This window comes from Empidonax traillii, unplaced genomic scaffold (assembly GCF_003031625.1).
Source record: "Empidonax traillii isolate 1590-97213 ecotype Southwest subspecies unplaced genomic scaffold, ASM303162v1 scaffold517:size446157, whole genome shotgun sequence".
NCBI classification, from domain to species: domain Eukaryota; kingdom Metazoa; phylum Chordata; class Aves; order Passeriformes; family Tyrannidae; genus Empidonax; species Empidonax traillii.
The window spans coordinates 425012-443907 of NW_020955710.1; the positions used below are offsets into that span (position 1 = coordinate 425012).

The window sequence follows — 18896 nt, forward strand, 5'->3', positions numbered from 1 at the left end:
TTTTTGCGTTTGGTTTGGTGAATTCTTCTTTGTTGTGATTTTTCCTTTGTTTTGTTATGTGGAGCTTTGTGCTTATGTGCTTCCTTCCTCTATGCTGCTTCGAATTGATTTAAGTTTCCAGAGAAATCATGTAACGTGATTGAGTAAATTTCAAAGCAATTTCCAGGCACTGCTTTTGGAGCCTGTGACATATGAAAGAACATCTCCTTGCTATCTTGCACAGCTGTAAAAATCGGTATGGTTCATCTGTTGAAGTAGCACAACCTTTCCCATGGTTGAGGGCAGGAGACCTGAGCCTCCCACTTCTAACCTGCAAGTAACAAGCCCGGTCCCAGCCAAGGACCAGGGCTCTGGGAAGGAATTTTCTCTCATAGCAGAATCCAGTTCCCATAGCTTGTGGGCAGGCACTGCTACTGCAGCTCCTTTCCCACTGTCCCTGCAGGCAGCAGTCAGAACAGCTCCAGGCTGGCCCCTCTAGGGGATCAGTCCCCCAAACACAGTGAGTTTTTCGAGGTGAGGTGCTCCCTCGGAACCAGACTAAGGGCTCTGAGGAGCCGTGCTGAACTCTTTAGAATGTACTGAGCCTCCTGCGACCAAGTGTGGTGATCACCCCACCTTACTGAGGATGACTGATGCTCACTGTCCACGTGCAGAACTTCCAGTGGAAACCTATGGGAGTGCACATTTCTCAGGGATAGAGTTCTCTCACTTTGCATAATGCACACCAACTGCTTTAATAAACAAGCCAGGTGGTTGAAATGCAAACTGCAGAGGTGTTCCTCTTACAGGCAAAGCAGGTAGTGTCTTTCCTATTTAAAACCTCAGGCAAGCTGAATTGTCAAAAAAAAAAAAATCATCAATGAAGATAGCAAGGAACTGTGTGTACACTCTAGAACTTTAGCTAGCGAACGTACCTGTGGGTGGGACTTGGGTGTTTTTCTTGGTGGAAAATTGTTTCTGCCTCATGAGCCCTGAGGATGCTGTGATGGCAAGGAGAGTTCCGTAGTCCTCCCTGTCAGGGGTGATTGTGTGGCTCTCCCAAGTACAGTAGATAAGGATCAGTCGTTTTGAAGTGTTGCCACTTGCTAAGGTATAATTGGTGACTCTGATCTGGTGGAAAGCTGGATCCACCCTTCACTGTGTGACAGACCGCCAAGAACATGTGTCAGACTGATAATGCCTTTATAGGTGGGTGTAGGGAAATCCAGAAAATCAGCAAATGCTGATCTTCACGTTCACTCTTTCTCCCCTTCAGCAGTTTCACAGTCTCTGCTGTGAGGGAGAGCCCAGATGTGTTTAAAACATCTGGGAATGAAGTAGACACAGCCTTGCCCCTCCATTAGGATCTCAAAAGGGGAAGGTAGCAAGACAAGCTACAGAAGCCCCAGCAGAATTGGGGTTGGCGAGATGGGAGCTCCCAGTAGAGCTGCAAGTTTGGGAATTGCATACCAGACAAATACAGAATAAATGCTACATATGAAACCAAAGCACCATAAGAGGAGGATTGTCTGCAGGGTGTGTTTGTGTGGGAAAGAGAGGTATGAAGACTCATAAGAAAAAAGGGTGGACACAAGGATATGACAAATAAAATCATAAACAAAAGCAAGAAAACAAAAGTAGGTAATGCTTGTCTGGAGGGTGCGGGTGTGTGTAAATCCCAAGCCCTAAAGAGTGTGCAATTTTAAATAAAGGGGGGCAGGGAGAAAAGAAAGAGGCTGTTTTCTAAGAAAAAGACAGAAGTATGGGCAAAGAACCTGGAAAGGGCATGAGGTTTAATGAAACTTTACTGGGTCACCGTTACTAGCCGGAATGTCCACTGCTAGGCTATAAAAACATGTGATGTAGCAGTGGCACAGCTCCTCTTTCTACTCTCGGTGCTTGTGCTCCCCTGCCTGCTCTAGGCTCTGGTCCTGAGAGCTGAATGTTCTCCACTATGGTACAAATAACTGGTGGAATCTAATAATTAATGTAAGCTATGTTGCCATAAGGATGCTGATGCTGTTGCTGTCAGGATGCTGGGAAAAGAAATTACCATATGAAGTAAAGGTTTGCAGAGAAAATGTTTAATAAAGAGCTTTCTCTGCTGATGTAGTCTGTACTTTGAAAATGGAGAATGAAGGTTAAAGAAAAACTTGAGTAGAACAAGAATTAAAAGAAGCCCCTAGGTTAGTGGTTACAGTGCCATGTGCTCACTACTGCCAAACGAAGAACTTCAAACTTGATGACAAAGCTGTATATGAGCTTGTGTGATGAAATCTGAAGCTGGACAAACACAGCTTAGTTTTCATTTATAGTTTAAAGCCTGTAATTTGTCCAGCTTCGTAAAGATCTTGACAAAGTTTAGCCAAGTTTTAGTAAACCTTGGTTGAGTTATAATTTCCAATGGAAACTATGCAAAAAGGATGGGCTTTAATGCCAAAGCAGACAAAAATTATGATTTTATGATGTTGACTGTGTTTTATTTAAATTTGGGAGTTAAAAGCTAAGCTCAAAGTAAAATAAAACTTGGAGACTTCTGACCGACAAAAGAAAAACATAACTAGAGCCACAGTTTGGTTTTTTTTTTCCCTACTGTCTGTAGTTCATCTTTGTGGGCGTTTTTTCTGTATTTACCAACTGCTGTAAATGATGATGGAATACAGATTCTGCTCTGCCTCTTGTTTTCTAACAAACATCTGGAAACTCAGCTTGTATAATAAATAGGCCTTAGCCAGTAAGTTTTGCTCTACAGTCTCTCTTTAGGGAATGGTTATATTAATACTGGCTCTGCTTTAGAGGAGGAAGTCAGCTGAACTTGTGTTTTCCCATTGCAGATGTTGTCCTGGAGAAGGCCATGCATAAATGCATTCTGAAGCCGTTGAAGGGTCACATTGAAGCAATGTTGAAAGAGTTTCATACCACGGATGGTTCCTGGAAACAACTCAAGGAAAATCTGCAGCTGGTGCGGCAAAGAAATCCTCAGGAACTGGGTGTGTTTGTTCCGACACCAGACTTTGTGGACGTTGAAAAGATTAAAGTCAAGTTCATGACTATGCAGAAGATGTATTCACCTGAAAAGAAAGTCATGCTGCTGCTGAGAGTTTGCAAATTGATTTACACTGTTATGGAGAATAACTCAGGTATGGTGCTTCTTCAAGTTCACTGATACTCCATTCCTGGCGTTGTCTTTTAGAGGAATCAGACTACCTGATTCTGCAGATAGGTCTCCTCCTGGAGCTCTTGTAGCACCTCCTTGTCCTTTTGAGAGGGGTTCTTCCTCTCTGCCTCTTCCCTGCTGTCTCTGGTGCATCTGGTAGCACATCTTACAAACTCAGTGTGAGAAGCAGCTCAAAAAGAGCAGCTTTGCTTAACTGTGGGCTTTGAAGTTGGCTGTCAGAAAGGCTGTCTTGTGAGCCTTGAATTTGACGTTCATTCTAAATTAGTATTTTTCTGCAAATTAATAATAGAGGTAACACCCTATATTTAGCTATAATAATTCAATAGCATGTATGCAATATGACAACTACAGGGTTCTGTGTTAATGGGTGGAGAAAAGCAGCCTCTAACCTAGTATTTTTGGCTTGCTGTGCCTTTGAATGTTCTCATTTGGACACTTTATGTCATGCTTTTGGAAAAGAAAGCATCTATTTCTGTACTGTAGCAAGAATCCAAAAATGCCCTTTAAACCTAAATATGGAAATGGGACTACAAACAAGTTAAGATCTGCTGAGCAGTCAGTGGCATAACTAAAATGCTGTGCTGAGTAGCCTGAATTTATAGGAGCAACTCAGACATCTTCTCATACACTGCTGTGATGAGCTAAGTCGAAGCAATGCTGTGGTTGTGGGAGATTTTTTTCCCCTGAATATAAGCTGCTGCAGGTGGTTGGTAGTGTTCTTTCTAAGGGAGCGTCAAGCTTGCAGCTGGCTCTGGTGCTAACCAAGACACCTACTTTCTTTTGAGATTTGATGGTGAAAGCTCATGGCTGTTAAAGCCCCCCAAGTACTTTTGCAAGATTTAGGACCGAGCTCCTGCCCAGCTTATTATTTCTGTGTAAAATCCTGCATTTCAAGTTCTGTAAACTTCTGTCTCCGTGCTGTGTTATCTGGGAAACCTGTGCCAGGGCACAGAAGAAATTAGAATTTCTTCCTAATATCTAATCTAAACCTACTCTCTTTCAGTTTGAAGCCATTCCCCCTTGTTCTGTCCCTCTAGACCCTTACAAATAGTCTCTCTCCGTATTTCTTGTAGGCTCCCTTCAGGTACAGGAGGCTTTGCTCGTTGATGTTTTTAACTATTCTCTCGTCAAGAAAATGAGTCGAGTTTCCATGTCAAATTTAATACGCTTTTATGTTCAGGCTTCCCTGCTGTGGGATTCAGACTCAGAAACTGGTGTTTGTGTCTGGATCCTTCCCGAAAGTGGATGTGATCACTGGATGTATAAAGAAAATGCCTGTTCCTCATCTCTAAGGCCATGATAGAAGTGTAGGGTGGAGGTCAGGCCAGACTGGCACAGCAGCCTTTGTGAGTTCACCAGTTGAGCTCGTGCCAAGGTGAGCCCAGTCTCTAAATTTCACTTTCCTGCCTCAAGGTGTGCATCATCAGATTTGTGCTTGTTAGAAGTACAGGATGAAGCTGATGTTGCTCTCCTGTCCATCGAGTGTCAGATGACGTTCTCCTTGCTGCACGCTGGTGACAGGAAGCTCAAGAGCAATCCAGATATACTGGTCAGAGAGGCACAAAATAATGCTTTGCTTTCAAACACAGAAATTGGTAAAAGGGTGAGGTTTCTCTCTTATTATCTGTGTTCCCTTCAACCTAGGGAGGCTGTATGGAGCTGATGACTTCTTGCCTGTGTTGACATATGTGCTAGCCCAGTGCGATATGCTGGAGCTGGATACTGAAATTGAATACATGATGGAGTTGCTGGATCCATCTTTGCTGCATGGAGAAGGTAATCTATTTATTTATTTCTATGAGAAGTGAGTGAAGGACCAGTGAAGGGGGGGTTCTTCCTCATAGCACAGTTGCTGTTAACTTGTCTGAGTGGAAATTTTTTTAAAGGGAGACCTAATATAAGCAATGTCAGTAGTGTAACGAGTCTCGGAACCATTTCCACCGGAAGGGAAGAGAAAGCTGGGTAGATCGCAGAGCACAGGCATTCCCAAGTGATCTGGGAATCTGCTGCTGTCCACTGCTGCAGAAGCAAATCTGTTGTTGCCAGCCCATTGTGACTTAGCAACCAAAAACATGCACTGGGCAGGTGCTGAATGTTGTTATCCTTCTGTGCCTGAAAACTTCCTGAGAGTATTTGTTAAATTATGAGGCACAGAGTAGGACTTGGGTTAGGTGCTTTGTAAAAACTGGAGGCCTTCCTTGATCCTTTGGGGAAAGTTCTTCTGAGAATATTGCCCTTCTTTAATGATCCTTGCTTCTTCCCAATATTTGATTCTCATGAAGTATTTTTATGAGCCCCAGGAATATGTTTCCCAAGGCAGTCTTGAATGACGGCTGAAGTCTGCTAGAGGCAAGGAAATCTCCCTCCTCACTGTTTTCATGGTGATATTTTTAACACCACCTGCAAAGCCCCGGTAGGCCCCAGACCCTACAGGTTTATGAGAAATTTTAAAGGTTCTTGTGACAAAACTCAGCTGTGTTTTTAGGTATATGTGTACATTTCCTATTCCTGCTGTCTCTTGGCTTGCTGAATCTGCTGTGGCCTCTTCCATGCCTTTATGCCCGAAAGAATTCGTGCCATGATTCCTCCAGTTTGGCACTAGTCTGTTCCTTGCTTTGTGTACAGAGCATCCTTGAGTGCTTTGTTCAGGAATCTTAGCATGGAAAATATTTGAGATGTGAAGCTGGAAATCAGTAACATGCTTCAAAGGCAGAAACATTTATTGGACTATCAAGTCATGTTGTTTTTAAAGCAGCAAAAGAAGTCTGTCCATTGGCTAGTCCTGTCTTTGTCACCAACTGAACTGTGCTCTGCAGTAAAAATTGCTTAGTGCTTTGGGGTTGTGCATTTCAACTGTAACATATTGTCCAATTTGTCTCATTGGTCTTCCATGTGTTTAACATATTGTCCAATTTGTCTCATTGGTCTTCCATGTGTTTTATATATTAATCTCACTGCAGAGCTAAAGGCTAAGAGGGGATTCTGTCAGTAGTATAGAAAATAGTACTGTGGGCATAAAATGCATCTTTGAATGCCTCCGTGAATAGACTGTGCTGCCTCTTAGTTGGACACTCCCACTCAAATAGTTTACTTGAAAAAAAAGACAGCATGTCTTCTGTTTCTCCTGGTTACTGAGAACTGTCACCTCCTGTTGAGACTCCTTTTCCTTTGTGACCTGAATCTTCTTTTGTACATTGATGGCTCTGTTGTGGCTTGAATTTGTTCTCATGTAAAAAAGGTGGAGCATGGAGAACTCCACACATCATCTGAACTAGTTGGACATTATGAGGAACACTAAGAAAGTGACAGATCAGTCTTCCTTTTAAAAACAAAGGTAGCTCTTTCAGATGATTCCAGAGTACAAATCTCACAGTCAGTTGTTTCTTTATTGCCATTAAGAGGAGTTGCTTTTAAGATGCTGAACAGTGTTAGATTGTCTTTTACTTTGTTTAAAGAGCTATGTTTATTTCATCCACATCTGAAGCTTGGTAAGAAAACAAATCACTGTTTGAAAATTGTTCAGAAGAAAACTAGCATTCCAAATTAGTAGAAACACTCAGGAGTAACAGGAATCATTTAAGTAACAAGCTATCTTGAGCAGCAATGGACACAGAGAGAGGCACCACTTGATAATAGGGAGAACATGCAACCACTGCACGTCCCTTAGCAGCTGAGAACACATCATCCAGTATTTTGCAGGTCGGTGAGCTGTTTTCCTTTATGTATCAATATTTTGGCAGTAGAGTACAGGGACTTTATATATGTACATGTCTCTGTGTGTATATATATTAAAGAAAGTTCCTGTACTTATGACTGTGACCACTCTGAGAAGTTCTTCCCTTGCTGTCCTTCACAGGAGGCTATTACTTGACAAGCGCCTATGGAGCACTTTCACTGATCAAGAACTTCCAGGAAGAACAAGCTGCCCAACTCTTAAGTTCAGAAGCTAGAGACACTCTCCGGCAATGGCACAAGAGGAGGACAACTAACAGGACAGTGCCTTCAGTTGATGATTTTCAGGTAGAACTTAGGGCTGAAATAAAAACTGGGATGATTGTTTTGTTGGAAACTCCCATTTGAGAAATATGATTGATAGCGATTTCCTCAGGGCCACAAGTGGAGTGAAGCAGTGCTCAGATTATGTCTGGCAAATTTGCCTCACTTTTGAAGTCTTTGCACTTTATCAAAGAGTTTGGTTATGATGGTTTAAAGAAATCACTAAATAATGAAGCTTTCTCAGTCTCCCTTCTAAGTCATGCAGAGCGAGGACTAACTGAATTGTATCTTAGATTCAGCTTCTTTGTATGCTTTACTGATAAAAAGATCAAATCCAGATGTCCAGTGGCGTAAATCGGCACAGCTCCCCGGTAGCCAGTGCTGGCATACAGCAAGTAATAGAGAGGACAGGTGGGAGAAAAGTTTGCCAACAGTTTTAAAGTTAAAGCAAGCAGTAGAGTTTTGTAATATTGATGTCTTCATGTTTGTTTGTTTTTTTCCCCTCCCCTGCATTTTGTACTGCTCTTTCAGAGTAGGGCAGTACCTTCAACTGAAGAATAACAAAACAGTCGGGATTGCTTCATCTTTTAAAACCAGGCCTGCATCTTTCATATGCTGGTGACTGACTGTCCAGATGCAGCTAGTTTATGGAGTGAAGCAAGGAGGATGCTGGAATTGAGAAGAAAGGATTTACTCTTTTGTGTTCAGTTGTGTACTGTTAGGAAGAGGAGAACAGACTAACAGAAATTCCAACCCATGCCCAATACACAAAGCTAGTCCATCTTACTGGGATGCATCTTGTATTCTGTTTACCTGTCCTTAAGAGTCAGATTCAAGTAGCTTTAGTCTTTGTGCTTTCTGGCAAAACACTGCACTTCCCATAAGAAAATCCAACCCCTTGTATTTCTGGTGGATGACAAAATTATGGAAGATTCTTTCAGTGGGATCTTGTGTGCAGTTTCATCTTCTCGTTCTCTGCAAATGAACTTCATCCAAGCTCAATGTACAGCTGGATGGAGGAAGAGGTGGGGGGGTCGTGAGAAAAGCTGTCACTGAGTGTGTCCAGTGCCTCTTTTTCTGTTATCTCTTTAAAAGAGAGTCTTGAATCCGTAGATCACAGCACTTCCAGGCTATGCTTGGCACAAATTCAGGCGTAAAAATGTCTGTCTGCTCAGAATGCCAGTTTTGTCTCTCTTCCTCTGAGTCCTGCAGTCCTGAAATGGAGCAACTTCCCTACCACCAGTGTGTAATACAAGTGTAGCTCAGCTCATCTTTCCCACATTGAACCGGGGTGTCATCATGGCATTTCTGTGATGTAGTCTCACAGCCTTATCAGGTTTTGGGTCCTGGAAGGCTGCCTCTCCTCCTTCTCCAAAAGGATGGAAAAGTAGAAATCATGTTTCTTGATGATGATTAAATACAGCTTTCTGATACCACATGAATAATTTTAATGCGTATGAATTACAGGTATTTTTACAAACTTCAGCCTCTCCTTCAAGCAATCCTGTCCATCTAAAAGCACATGTATTTAAAAACAGGTCTTCTCTGTGGAAGCTACATTAGAAATTGAAAGTGTAATGTGTTTTGCCTTATCCAGGGCTGATTTTTTTCTATAATTTCTTCACTCCAGGTAACAAAAATGGATTAGTTCTGTTCGGTCAGTTTCAGTCCCAATTGTTTATATTCTGTTGCAGAGCTTCAGTGTTTCAGTCTTCATGCTATCTTTATTAAGGCAGGAGTGTTCTTTGGAACTTAAATTGTATGAACATTCTTCTCAGTCCTAGCTTTTTTCTGTGAAATGTAAATTTTTTGCCATTGTGATTTAGCATGCTGAATTTATTCAGCATCCAAACTGTAGGTATCAGCTCAGTCAATAAACAGCTCTTTCTCACAAAAATTTTTTCTGCCTGCTTTAATTTTACTGCTTTTTAGTCTTTAATTGCAGCTAATTTTTCTTTTCAAACAACTAAACAAAACGTTCCTACCCTCCCATTTCTTGCTCTCTATTTTACTTTTTAAATGCTTTTTGAAGGGCAAAACTGCATTTCCTGGTAGGGCATATTTAGAATGTATCCATTTTATCAGAGTTGTGGGCATGTGTCCATTTCTACAGAGAAAAAAGGTCCAGCTTTTGCCTCAAGATCATATGGATTTACTCGAATGTTGCAGAGTAGATTTTCTGTCTGCATCCATCTAAGTCCTATTTTAAAAAAGGAGAAAATGCTGTCATGTGAAGCTTGGCTATGTCAGGCTTAGACTCCAGACCACCACTAGTAAAGGCAATGAAGGTGTCCTGGGTGAGGGTGGGTTCCCTCACGCAGTCAGTGTGAGAGTGCAGCAGTTTATCACGCTCGTGTATCACCACCCTTGTGTGCCACTTCTGTGCTTTTGTTCCTTCTGGCACTTCCGACGCCGTTCCATGGTGTTGACCGAGCAGTGGCATATCATCTCTCAGGCGTGCTGCCTTGAACACGTTCTGCTTCATACCATTTTGTTTCCTAGTGAGGCCAGTCATCGAGTCCCATTAGACCCACTGGTGTTTTCCATGTGTCACTCGTGTCACAGGGTAAGCCATGGAAGGCAGGGGGTCTAGTATGCCCACTGCAGGCTTGCTTCAGTTGCACTTCACAGGATGGCCATATTTTACTGGAGTCACTGGTACGTTTCACAGCTGGAACACAGAGAGGTTTGCTATTTGTTGCTGACTTTTCAACTTTCAGAGGATGAGGGTTTTTTGAGATTCTGATGCCTGTTTTCTTGTTCTACAGAACTACCTTCGTGTTGCATTCCAGGAAGTTAACAGTGGATGTACGGGAAAGACCTTACTAGTAAGACCATATATCACTACTGAAGATGTATGTCAGCTTTGTGCTGAAAAGTTTAAAGTGGACAATCCAGAAGAATATAGCCTGTTTCTTTTTGTTGATGACACCTGGCAACAACTGACAGAGGATACCTACCCTCAGAAAATTAAGGCGGAGTTGCACAGCCGTCCACAACCCCAGGTCTTTCACTTTGTCTACAGGCGCACTAACAGTGACCCATATGGTGCCATTTTTCAGAACAGCAATGACTCACCTTCTTAAAACCAGCAAATCATCATTTTAATTTCTGTTTCTTGTTGACTGTTAAAAACATCTTTGTTGCTGCCTTCCTTAGGAGATAAAACATGTCTTAAACCATAAAGCCTAGTAAAACACATGCTGGCATTTCTAGCATTGCTTACAAAACCCATGTTCTCAACACCGTGCACATGGCCAGTTATGCAGAATATTCCACCAGCATGTTTGAGGGAACAGCCCATGAGGCTGCATTTCTTGTACCACAGGCTCTTTTGCATCATATGACACTGTGGCCCTTCACAGGTCTTTGCTGCAGTGTGCAAAAATCTATTTTCATACACTCATTGCTTAGCCAAATGTCATTTTGATTTAAATCTGCATGCTAGACAAGTATTTGAGTAAACTGGCTGGTATGAGCTGAGTTTTTCCAGCAGGAGTTTGACACGACTGTCCGATGCAGGGCATCACTTAACTCATAATTACCTGGATGATTGCATCCTTTTCTCATTTTTTTGATTACAGAAAATCATCATGTTTGTATCTATCTATATATATATATACACACACATATATATATCATAGAAATTTTATAGCAGTTGCAGGTAAACTGTCAGGGTTGGTTTTTTAAATATTTTTTTAACTATAAAGTATTCTATAATTATGCATGTGATTTTAACATTTAATATACAAGAATAAATCTCTTGCTGGTTTTAGAGTATTGCATTAAAAGTCTATGTATTTTCTCCTATTTTCCTGTTCTGGGAGAGCTCTTATGTAACTTCTTTTATCTGTAAGAAGATTTTAACATCGGCGCTGCCGATTTCAGTGCCTTTACCTGAACTTGATGTATTGTTATCTGTATTATTGTTTGTATGCATTGTTTTAGACAGAACTAGGGGGCTGGAAGAGGAAATTGAAAGAAAAGGTTATAGAGAAGGGGAAGAGAAAGAATGTAGAGAACTTAATTTAGGATTAAAATCTGTTAGTCTGCTGGTTCAGGCTCCTTGCAGAAAATGGTGAAGGAGGTTGGTAGGGAACTTCAATGTAAGCAGTAGTGTAGGTTTGCAGAGGGATTTGACAGCACCTATCCCAGGTACTACTAGTGTTAACAGAGGATTAGATATGTCAGTAATGTGAAGGAGAACACTATTTTGTATAGTTTGTTGCCAGCATCCAAGTATGTGTTGGACTGAAGAACATGTTTCAGCATTTTGTGGCGCTGTGTCACTCAGTGGATGAGATGTGAAGGTCAGTCCTGCGTGTGCACAGAGCAAGATGGTGTTCAATGCACATGTTCTATGGGTTTGTCCCAGACAGCTCATGCCACGGGTGATGCTCTGCACCCCACCTAAGTCAGTCAGGGCTGCTGTACTAGAAGGACATGGGGTTCTCCTCAAATCTGCTGTAGCGGTGTAACATACGGCAGATGACCTCAAAGATGCCACGGGCAGCATGTGTATTGTACATACAGAGATCTGTAGTATTGTGTCAGTTTGCCTTGTATCTGAGACCCCTGGCACGTGTCTGTATTTCATATTGTAAATGTTTAGTGTTGCACATAATATTACATTGCAGTGCTGAACAATAATTTGGGATGTTGTGTGTTGTGGTTTTTGGGGGGAGCTTTTATTTTAAATGGTTCACACTGGAAGGTTTTGTGTATAAGTGACTCTAATGCTGCTGCTTTTTGTGCCGCTTGACCCACTGTAAACTCTTTGCAGAGGAAGGACCTGTGCTTGGCCTGAACAGTCAGTGGAAGCAACAGGCAGGGCTCGGCTGCTGAATCACTTTTTGTGACGTGAAGGCTGACATTCGGTGCTCAAGAAAATTCCACTATTTTCATAAGCCTGCAACACTGACACTGAGGAGAGAGAAGATTGGGGCAGAGTATTAAGAAACTCAGAATTTCAGACATGAAACAAAAGAAAGTTCAGAGTGCAAAAAGGGAAATGTGTGCCCAAGCTGCCTCGAGACAGTTTTGCTGTCCGTTCTTGTGCAGTTGTATCTTCTAAAACTTTGAACATTTTATTCATTGTACTGTCCAAAACACTTCTCACTTCTCATAGCACCAGGAAACAGATGATACAAAAACCTCATAGAAATTTGGACTAGTAAAAATAAGCTATTCAGTCTTCTCCAGTGCAAAGTGTTTGCTGTTAGGAATTACTGAAAAGCAAGGAAAAGGTTATAGTTGAGTTTGTCTCTCATCATGTTTACTCAGAGCACACTGAGATAATGGAGGGGTAGGGGGGAGAGCATGGATAAAGATGAAATTTCCCTGAGAAAAGTTTGAGATCAGAGCTGACAGCACAGGCTGGGATTACAGCTGAGCAGCACCAAACCCTGTGCACACAATCGACTTAGCTTTCCCAGGGGCTGACTGACCAGCAGCTCCTTGCTGGACTGCAGGAGTGACTGCCGAGGTGTCCCAGGGCAGGGCAGCGTTGGGGGCCCCAAGGGATGGAGCAGATTTGCTGCAGGGACTGGATAAACACTCACTATTGCCTTTACCTCCCTTTGCACCGGCAAGGGGCTGTGAGGGTGCCTAGGGCAGGAGGTGATGCACTGCGAGGATCAGAGGATGTCCCCCTGTTCCTGCTGGACCCCAGCTGTGGGGCCTGCTGGTGTCTCTGGTCCTGCGCTCATGGTTCTTAGGGAGTTGTGGTTCTTGTTTGTTGCTGTACGGTGTGTATTTGTCTGTGTGAGAGCTGCTCTGCCTGTGGCCACAGGAGTGGGAGGCAGCAGGAGATTAGGATTGTTTTTCATGTTACTCTTCAAATTTTCACTCTTGACTTGCAGACCCACTGGCCGAGCAGGAGGAGCAGCAGTGGCACGAGGGCCGGAGCTGTTGGGTGAGTCCAGGAGCCCAGATTGCCATCCTGGTGTAGCCTGTCCAGCAGCCTCAGGGGAATGTCCCTGCAGCAGCCCCCCTTGGGAGGGGAGGAGACGTCTCGTGGCACTGCTGGAGCACAGGAAGGGAGCAGAGCAGAGTGGGAGGTGAGGCATTGTCCTGGGACAAAAACACGGGGCAGGAGCTGGGGGGAACTTCAGGCCTTTAGGGGGACTGCCATGCCTTGATTTTTCCAGTCGAGCCCCTTTTTGGGGGGATGATGTATATAAGCCAGCAGCATTATTAAAGCAATGTCTCGCTGTCCGTGGCAGTGTGACTCATTCTATGCCTTCTTTGAGTTGAGCAAAAAGGTGGGAGGGGGAGGCTGGAGCCTGGGGGGTGCTGATGGATTTGGGGCACCTTGATGTCACTGGGAGAGCAATGGTGGGGTAGAAGGGACCTACAAAGACTATCGAGTCCAATCGGGAGTGGCTCCTGGGGAATCAAAGGCACACCCTTGGCGTTACCAGCACCAGGCTCTCATCAGCTGAGCCACTGGCAGGGAAGGAAGGGGCTTCTCCCTTCCTCCCCCCACGGGTGAGAAGCCCTCAAACCCAGCACTTTTCACCCCAAAACTGCAGCCTCCACCTCCAAATCGGCCTCTTGCAGGCCAAAAGTTGTATTTTTCACCACAGTCTCCCCCCAGACATCAAAATCAGCCTTTAAAAATCCCAGATCTGAACCCAGATGCAAAAATCTGCCCTTTTCACCCCAAAAGCTGGTTTCTTTTGCCTCAGAATTTCCTCTCACACCCCAAAGAAGAGTGGGCATCAGGGGCTTAAGGTGTGATCCCCTAAAAAGGGGAGGTTACAGCCCAAAAATGCCTGGAAAATAATAGGGAGTGTGTGTGCGCACGCATCTATGTGTCAAATGCTAAAGCCTTTACAGTTTCTCATTTATATATATATATATATATATATATATATATATATATATATATATATAAAGAAATAATACTAATTTGTATAAAAATCAATTTTAAAACTAAAACCCCAAAACTGTTATATTTATATACAGGATCCTAGACTCTAAGCAATTCCAAATATGGATCTGTAGGGCTTGAAAATGAAGTGCAGTTATAAATCAAACAACAAAGAGCTTGAAAATGTGAGACAAATGCGCTTGCCGGGAGGCGCCGGGGCGCATGCGCAGTGAGCCAGCAGACGCTCTGAGGCACGGGGTGGGTACGAGCTGCCCGGCCCCAGGACGGCGCGTGCGCAATTCATTAAACGATTGCGGTGCCGCCTGCTGGTCAAAGGGCGAGGTTGCAGCGGAGGGAGCTGCGCATGCGCTGTGCCTGGAGAACCGGAAATGGGGCGGGGAGCGATGGGCGGGGAGCGGGCGAGCCCGCCGGGTCTCGGGACACGGGGGACTGATCTTCCGTCTCTCACGGACGAGTAAAATGAACATATTAAAGTAAACACGAGGCAGTTAGTGAGGGACATGCGGGGAGGAGGAGGAGGGGGGGGCAAATCGAGGTTCCCTGAGCGGAACAGGAAGGGAAAATTTTGGGGCAAAACCTGAACTAGTCACGGGAGGTTTAGGGGTCCTTCCGATCGGAAGGAACGTTTCCGAGAGAAATGCAGAGGCATATTGGGAGGGGGAGCAGGGGTGTCATTTTCCACAGAAATGCTGAGGTAGTTTGAATAAAACAAAATCACCATTTTTGTGGGGTGAATCCGGGGATACCTTAGAGAGGAAAAATGAGCCTTTGTGAGAGAAAGGCTGGGAATTCAGACAAGACCGAGGCAGCATTTTCGACAGAAAACCTGAGGTTACTTAGCGGGGACACAGGTGACCCTTTTAGCTGAAAACCTGGGGTAATTTAGAGGGGACACAAACACTGTTTTCTGTAGGAAAGGGGGAGGTGATGTAGAGGGGAGAGAGGCAGCGTTTGGGGGGGAATGGCTGAGACCGACTGCCCGCACAAGACTGAGCCCTGGGGCCTGAATCCTTTCCAATCAGCAGGGTTTGTTCCCAAATGCCATGCCCTGCCTCATAACTTGGTGAGACTGTGTTCCTCCAACCAGACTCCCAGGTGCTCCTCTCGCCTTTGCCTCCTGGAACTGTCTTGGTGTTGCAGCTCAATTAAGTCCATTTTGTTGTTTATTGGTTTTGATTATTGTGCCTTTTCCAGGTTGTTTACAGGTGCTTGGAGAGTGATTCACTATTCCCCCCGGGTGTGGGATGGAGCAGCAATAGGGGTGGTTGGAATTGGCCAGGATCAGCCATAAAGAAGCCCACCAGACCCCTGAAGTGAATGGACATGTCCAGCCCCTCAGCAGAAACCGAAGTTGTTAATTTATTACAGAGGAAAAATTATTGGTAATTGTTTCTGATCTGTGGAGAATTTCCTTTGGAATGATCAAGCAGAGAGCATATCAAGGCAGGCAGAACATTTCTTTTGGCTCTTATTTTTTTTCAGGTTTGTCATTTTTTCTCTGGCATCAATGTGTTTTGTGTGCTCCTGTTCAGGAAGCAGCGTATTTTTACCTGAAATTTGGGGTAGCTTTGTTTGTTTGTTTAGGGTTTTCTTCTTTCCCAGTTAAATCAGGCCTTCTGTGCATAGTCCATGTTGTCCTATAGAACTGCTTTGGTGCTAGGTCAGAGAGAGAGAAGGGGAATGACTTTTTATTCTCTTGAATTGGCCTAAGCAGAAGTGGGAGGTTGTCTTGCCCCTCCCCAAAGCTCTGCAGGCACATGGGAGTAGCTCAGTGCTAGCCCAGCTCTCTGAGAAACTCCCATGGGGGAGAGGTTTAAGTCTTAATGGCAACGCTCTAGTCTCTTGGTGGCAAAGACTGGGTCCTACGGTCCCAGCCTGATGAGGGAGAACAGGAAGTTCTGTTCTTCGTGGCAGACCTTCTGTCACTTCTTGTGCAGTCTTGTCTTTCCGTCGTATGAGTTGCTGTCTGGAATCTCTCCAAGGAAAGCTGTTAGAAATTTAGAGGTCGGATTGGAATTTGGGTCTGTTCCCTACAAACTCCTGCAAAGCCTGAAGGCCTACGCTGATGACTGCTCTTAACAAAGGTGGTTTATTAATATTCCATCAGATTTCCCTCAGCTCTGGGCAGGACAGGCAAGGTTAGGGTTGGGAATTGTGCAGGCAAGATCTGTGGACTTCTTCTGTGTGTGTGTCAGTTTGGCAGAGCTGGGACAAGGAGGACTCGTGCAGGCACCTACAGAGATGGCAGGAACGGGAGCGTGGTGTGGAGAAGAAAAATTGTAGGTGGTACGTGCTGAGAAATTTGTCTTTCCTTTGTTTTGTGCTCTGCTTGATCGTTCCAAAGGAAATTCTCCACAGATCATAAGCCAGTACCAATAATTTGTCCTCTGCTGAAAATGAGTGACTTGGGTTTCTGCTGTGGGGCTGGACGTGTCCATGGAGGGTTCAGGGGTCTGGTAGGTTGTTTGTGGCTAATCCTGACCAGCCCAGGCCAATTCCAACCCCTGCCCCCTCGCTGCTCCATCCCACACCCGAGGGGAATATTGATATCGTGTGGAAATACTCCCCTTCCCTGCTACTCCGTCCTTCCTTACGCATCCACGGAGCAGGTTTGCTCCACCCTTTGTTCCCAAGCACAGCTCTCCAACCCGAATCCCAGCTCCCACAGACACAAACTAAACACACCCAAGGCAATGGTTCCATCAGCTCCTGGCATTGCGAGCTCCCTGTTCCCTGGAATGCTCATGCCAACGCTCACAGCAATCTCCCAGCACCATCTGCAGGGCCCCGCGGGACCGAGCGGGGCGGGGAAGGGATGGCATGGGAGGGGAGCAGAGCGCAGGCCACACACCGCGCCGCCATGCCAGGGGGCCTCGCGCCACGATGGGGGCTACCCGAGCCACTGCCTGCCACCGCCCATGAGCCTGCTGCCCGTGCCCGGCACCGCCAAACGCCCTGCCTTGTCCCCCAAGCGCTCCGGCCCGTCCCCACAGCGGGAAGCACCGCGGCGAGACGGCGCTGCGAGTGCAGGGTGGGGCCTGGGGACGGGGTGGTGGTCAGGCAACCCTCTCTGAGGTGCAGGGGGTGGGGGGGGCCTCGCGCCGCCATCTTTGGTGCTGCTCTCGACACATTCCGGTCACGGCAGCGCCGTCCTTGCTGTGGCGTTCTGCGACTGCAGGGCAGGGCGGCGCCGGCCTTAGGGTGGCCTTGGAGGACTGCCGGTCAGGGCGGCGCCAGCTTTAGTGGCACCAGTCCGCGTTTTCCCCCATTCCGCACTCCGGGAAAAATCCAGTCCGGGTTTTCCCCATCCCGTACTCCGGCCAAAATCCAGTCTGGGTTTTCCCCATTCCGTACTCCAACAGAAATCCAGTCCGGGTTTTCCTCCATTCCGTACTCCGGCCAAAATCCAGTCCGGGTTTTCCCCCATTCCGTACTCCGGGAAAAGTCCAGTCCGGGTTTTCCCCCATTCTGTACTCCGGCCGAAATCCAGTCCGGGTTTTCCTCCATTCCGTACTCCGGCCGAAATCCAGTCTGGGTTTTCCCCCATTCCGTACTCCGCGAAAAGTCCAGTCCGGGTTTTCCCCCATTCCGTACTCCGGCCGAAATCCAGTCCAGGTTTTCCTCCATTCCGTACTCCGGCCGAAATCCAGTCCGGGTTTCCCCCCATTCCGTACTCCGCGAAAAGTCCAGTCCGGGTGTTCCCCCATTCCGTACTCCGGCCGAAATCCAGTCCGGGTTTTCCTCCATTCCGCACTCCGGGAAAAGTCCAGTCCGGGTTTTCCCCCATTCCGTACTCCGGCCGAAATCCAGTCCGGGTTTTCCCCCATTCCGTACTCCGGCAGGAATCCAGTCCGGGTTTCCCACCCCCCCCGCCATTCTCCCCCATCTCTCTCTCGCTGGTCCCGGAGGATGCTGCGGGACCGGCGGTACCCAGGGCTGTGCGGGGTCCGGCGGGAGGGGCTGGGGGACTGACTGCGGTGGCGGCTCGGGGCTCGGCTCGGCTCCCGGGAGTGGCAGGGCTCGCTGGGGAGCGCTCGGTGCCCGTTCCGTGTGGGGGCTCAGGGGGAGCTCCCGCTTCCTCGGGGAATGACCCATCCTGCGGCTTCTGGACGGGTGAGCTGAGCTCGGGACAGCGCGGGAAGGCTGGGATGGGTAAAGGCAGCTCCTGCTGCTGCTGGAGCGCTCGGCAACCCAAAGAGGGAGGGAGGTTTTGTCCCCTGCTTAGGGAGCACGATTTCGGGGCTGAATCGTTCGCAGGCACGTGTCCGCTTGAACGAGATGTTTCCCAGCAACATTCCAAGCGCCTCGAATGCTGGGAAGATCTGGGATTTTGATCTTCCGGTGATTGCTCGGTGGAAGCTCTTTGGAGAGGGGGGAGTTAGGCAAGAAAAGCTGCTGATTTAACAGGTGGGTTTTAGAATCCATTTTATCCAGGCTGGGATTTTCTGTCCTTCTACACAGAGGGTGAACTGCACCCAACCACCAGTCGCATGGTGGGTCCCTGTAGGCTAAAAACAAAAGGTAAATAAGTCAAAGGTTCTGTTTGTAGCAAAACATCACTGTATCACGTTTTCACATCATCCAATTCTGTATTTTTGTCAGTGATTTAGCAACATGCTCTTAAGAGCTGTAAATTAGTACAAATGGTATTTCACTTCTTGAATTAAGTTACTGATAATTACATCATGATAGAACCGAAGGGATATTGCATCAAATATGGATTAAATTAGCCTGTACAATATGTTACCATGGGACTGTCTACTCAACAGTGTCATTACTGAATAAGAATCTTTGAAAATCTACAGTAGGCATATCAAGAGAAGTTTCACAACAGAAGCTACTTAATCC

At 45.8% G+C, this 18896-nt stretch overlaps 1 protein-coding gene across 6 annotated transcripts in view; it reads left to right on the top strand.

The window, feature by feature from the left end:
- The window catches only part of RIN2 (Ras and Rab interactor 2), a 56790-nt gene extending 44906 nt beyond the window's left edge, over window positions 1–11884 (top strand). For 5 of the 6 annotated variants that reach the window (XM_027896829.1, XM_027896827.1, XM_027896828.1 and 2 more), the window contains 4 exons: window positions 2814–3119; window positions 4802–4933; window positions 7014–7177; window positions 9922–10315. In XM_027896829.1, the coding sequence (XP_027752630.1) occupies window positions 2814–3119; window positions 4802–4933; window positions 7014–7177; window positions 9922–10239 (920 nt within the window). In that variant the 3' untranslated portion in view covers window positions 10240–10315. Of the gene's footprint in view, window positions 1–2813; window positions 3120–4801; window positions 4934–7013; window positions 7178–9921 lie in introns of all 6 variants that reach the window. The other variant, XM_027896826.1, reaches the window with a different exon arrangement.
- Window positions 11885–18896: the final 7012 nt, after the last annotated feature.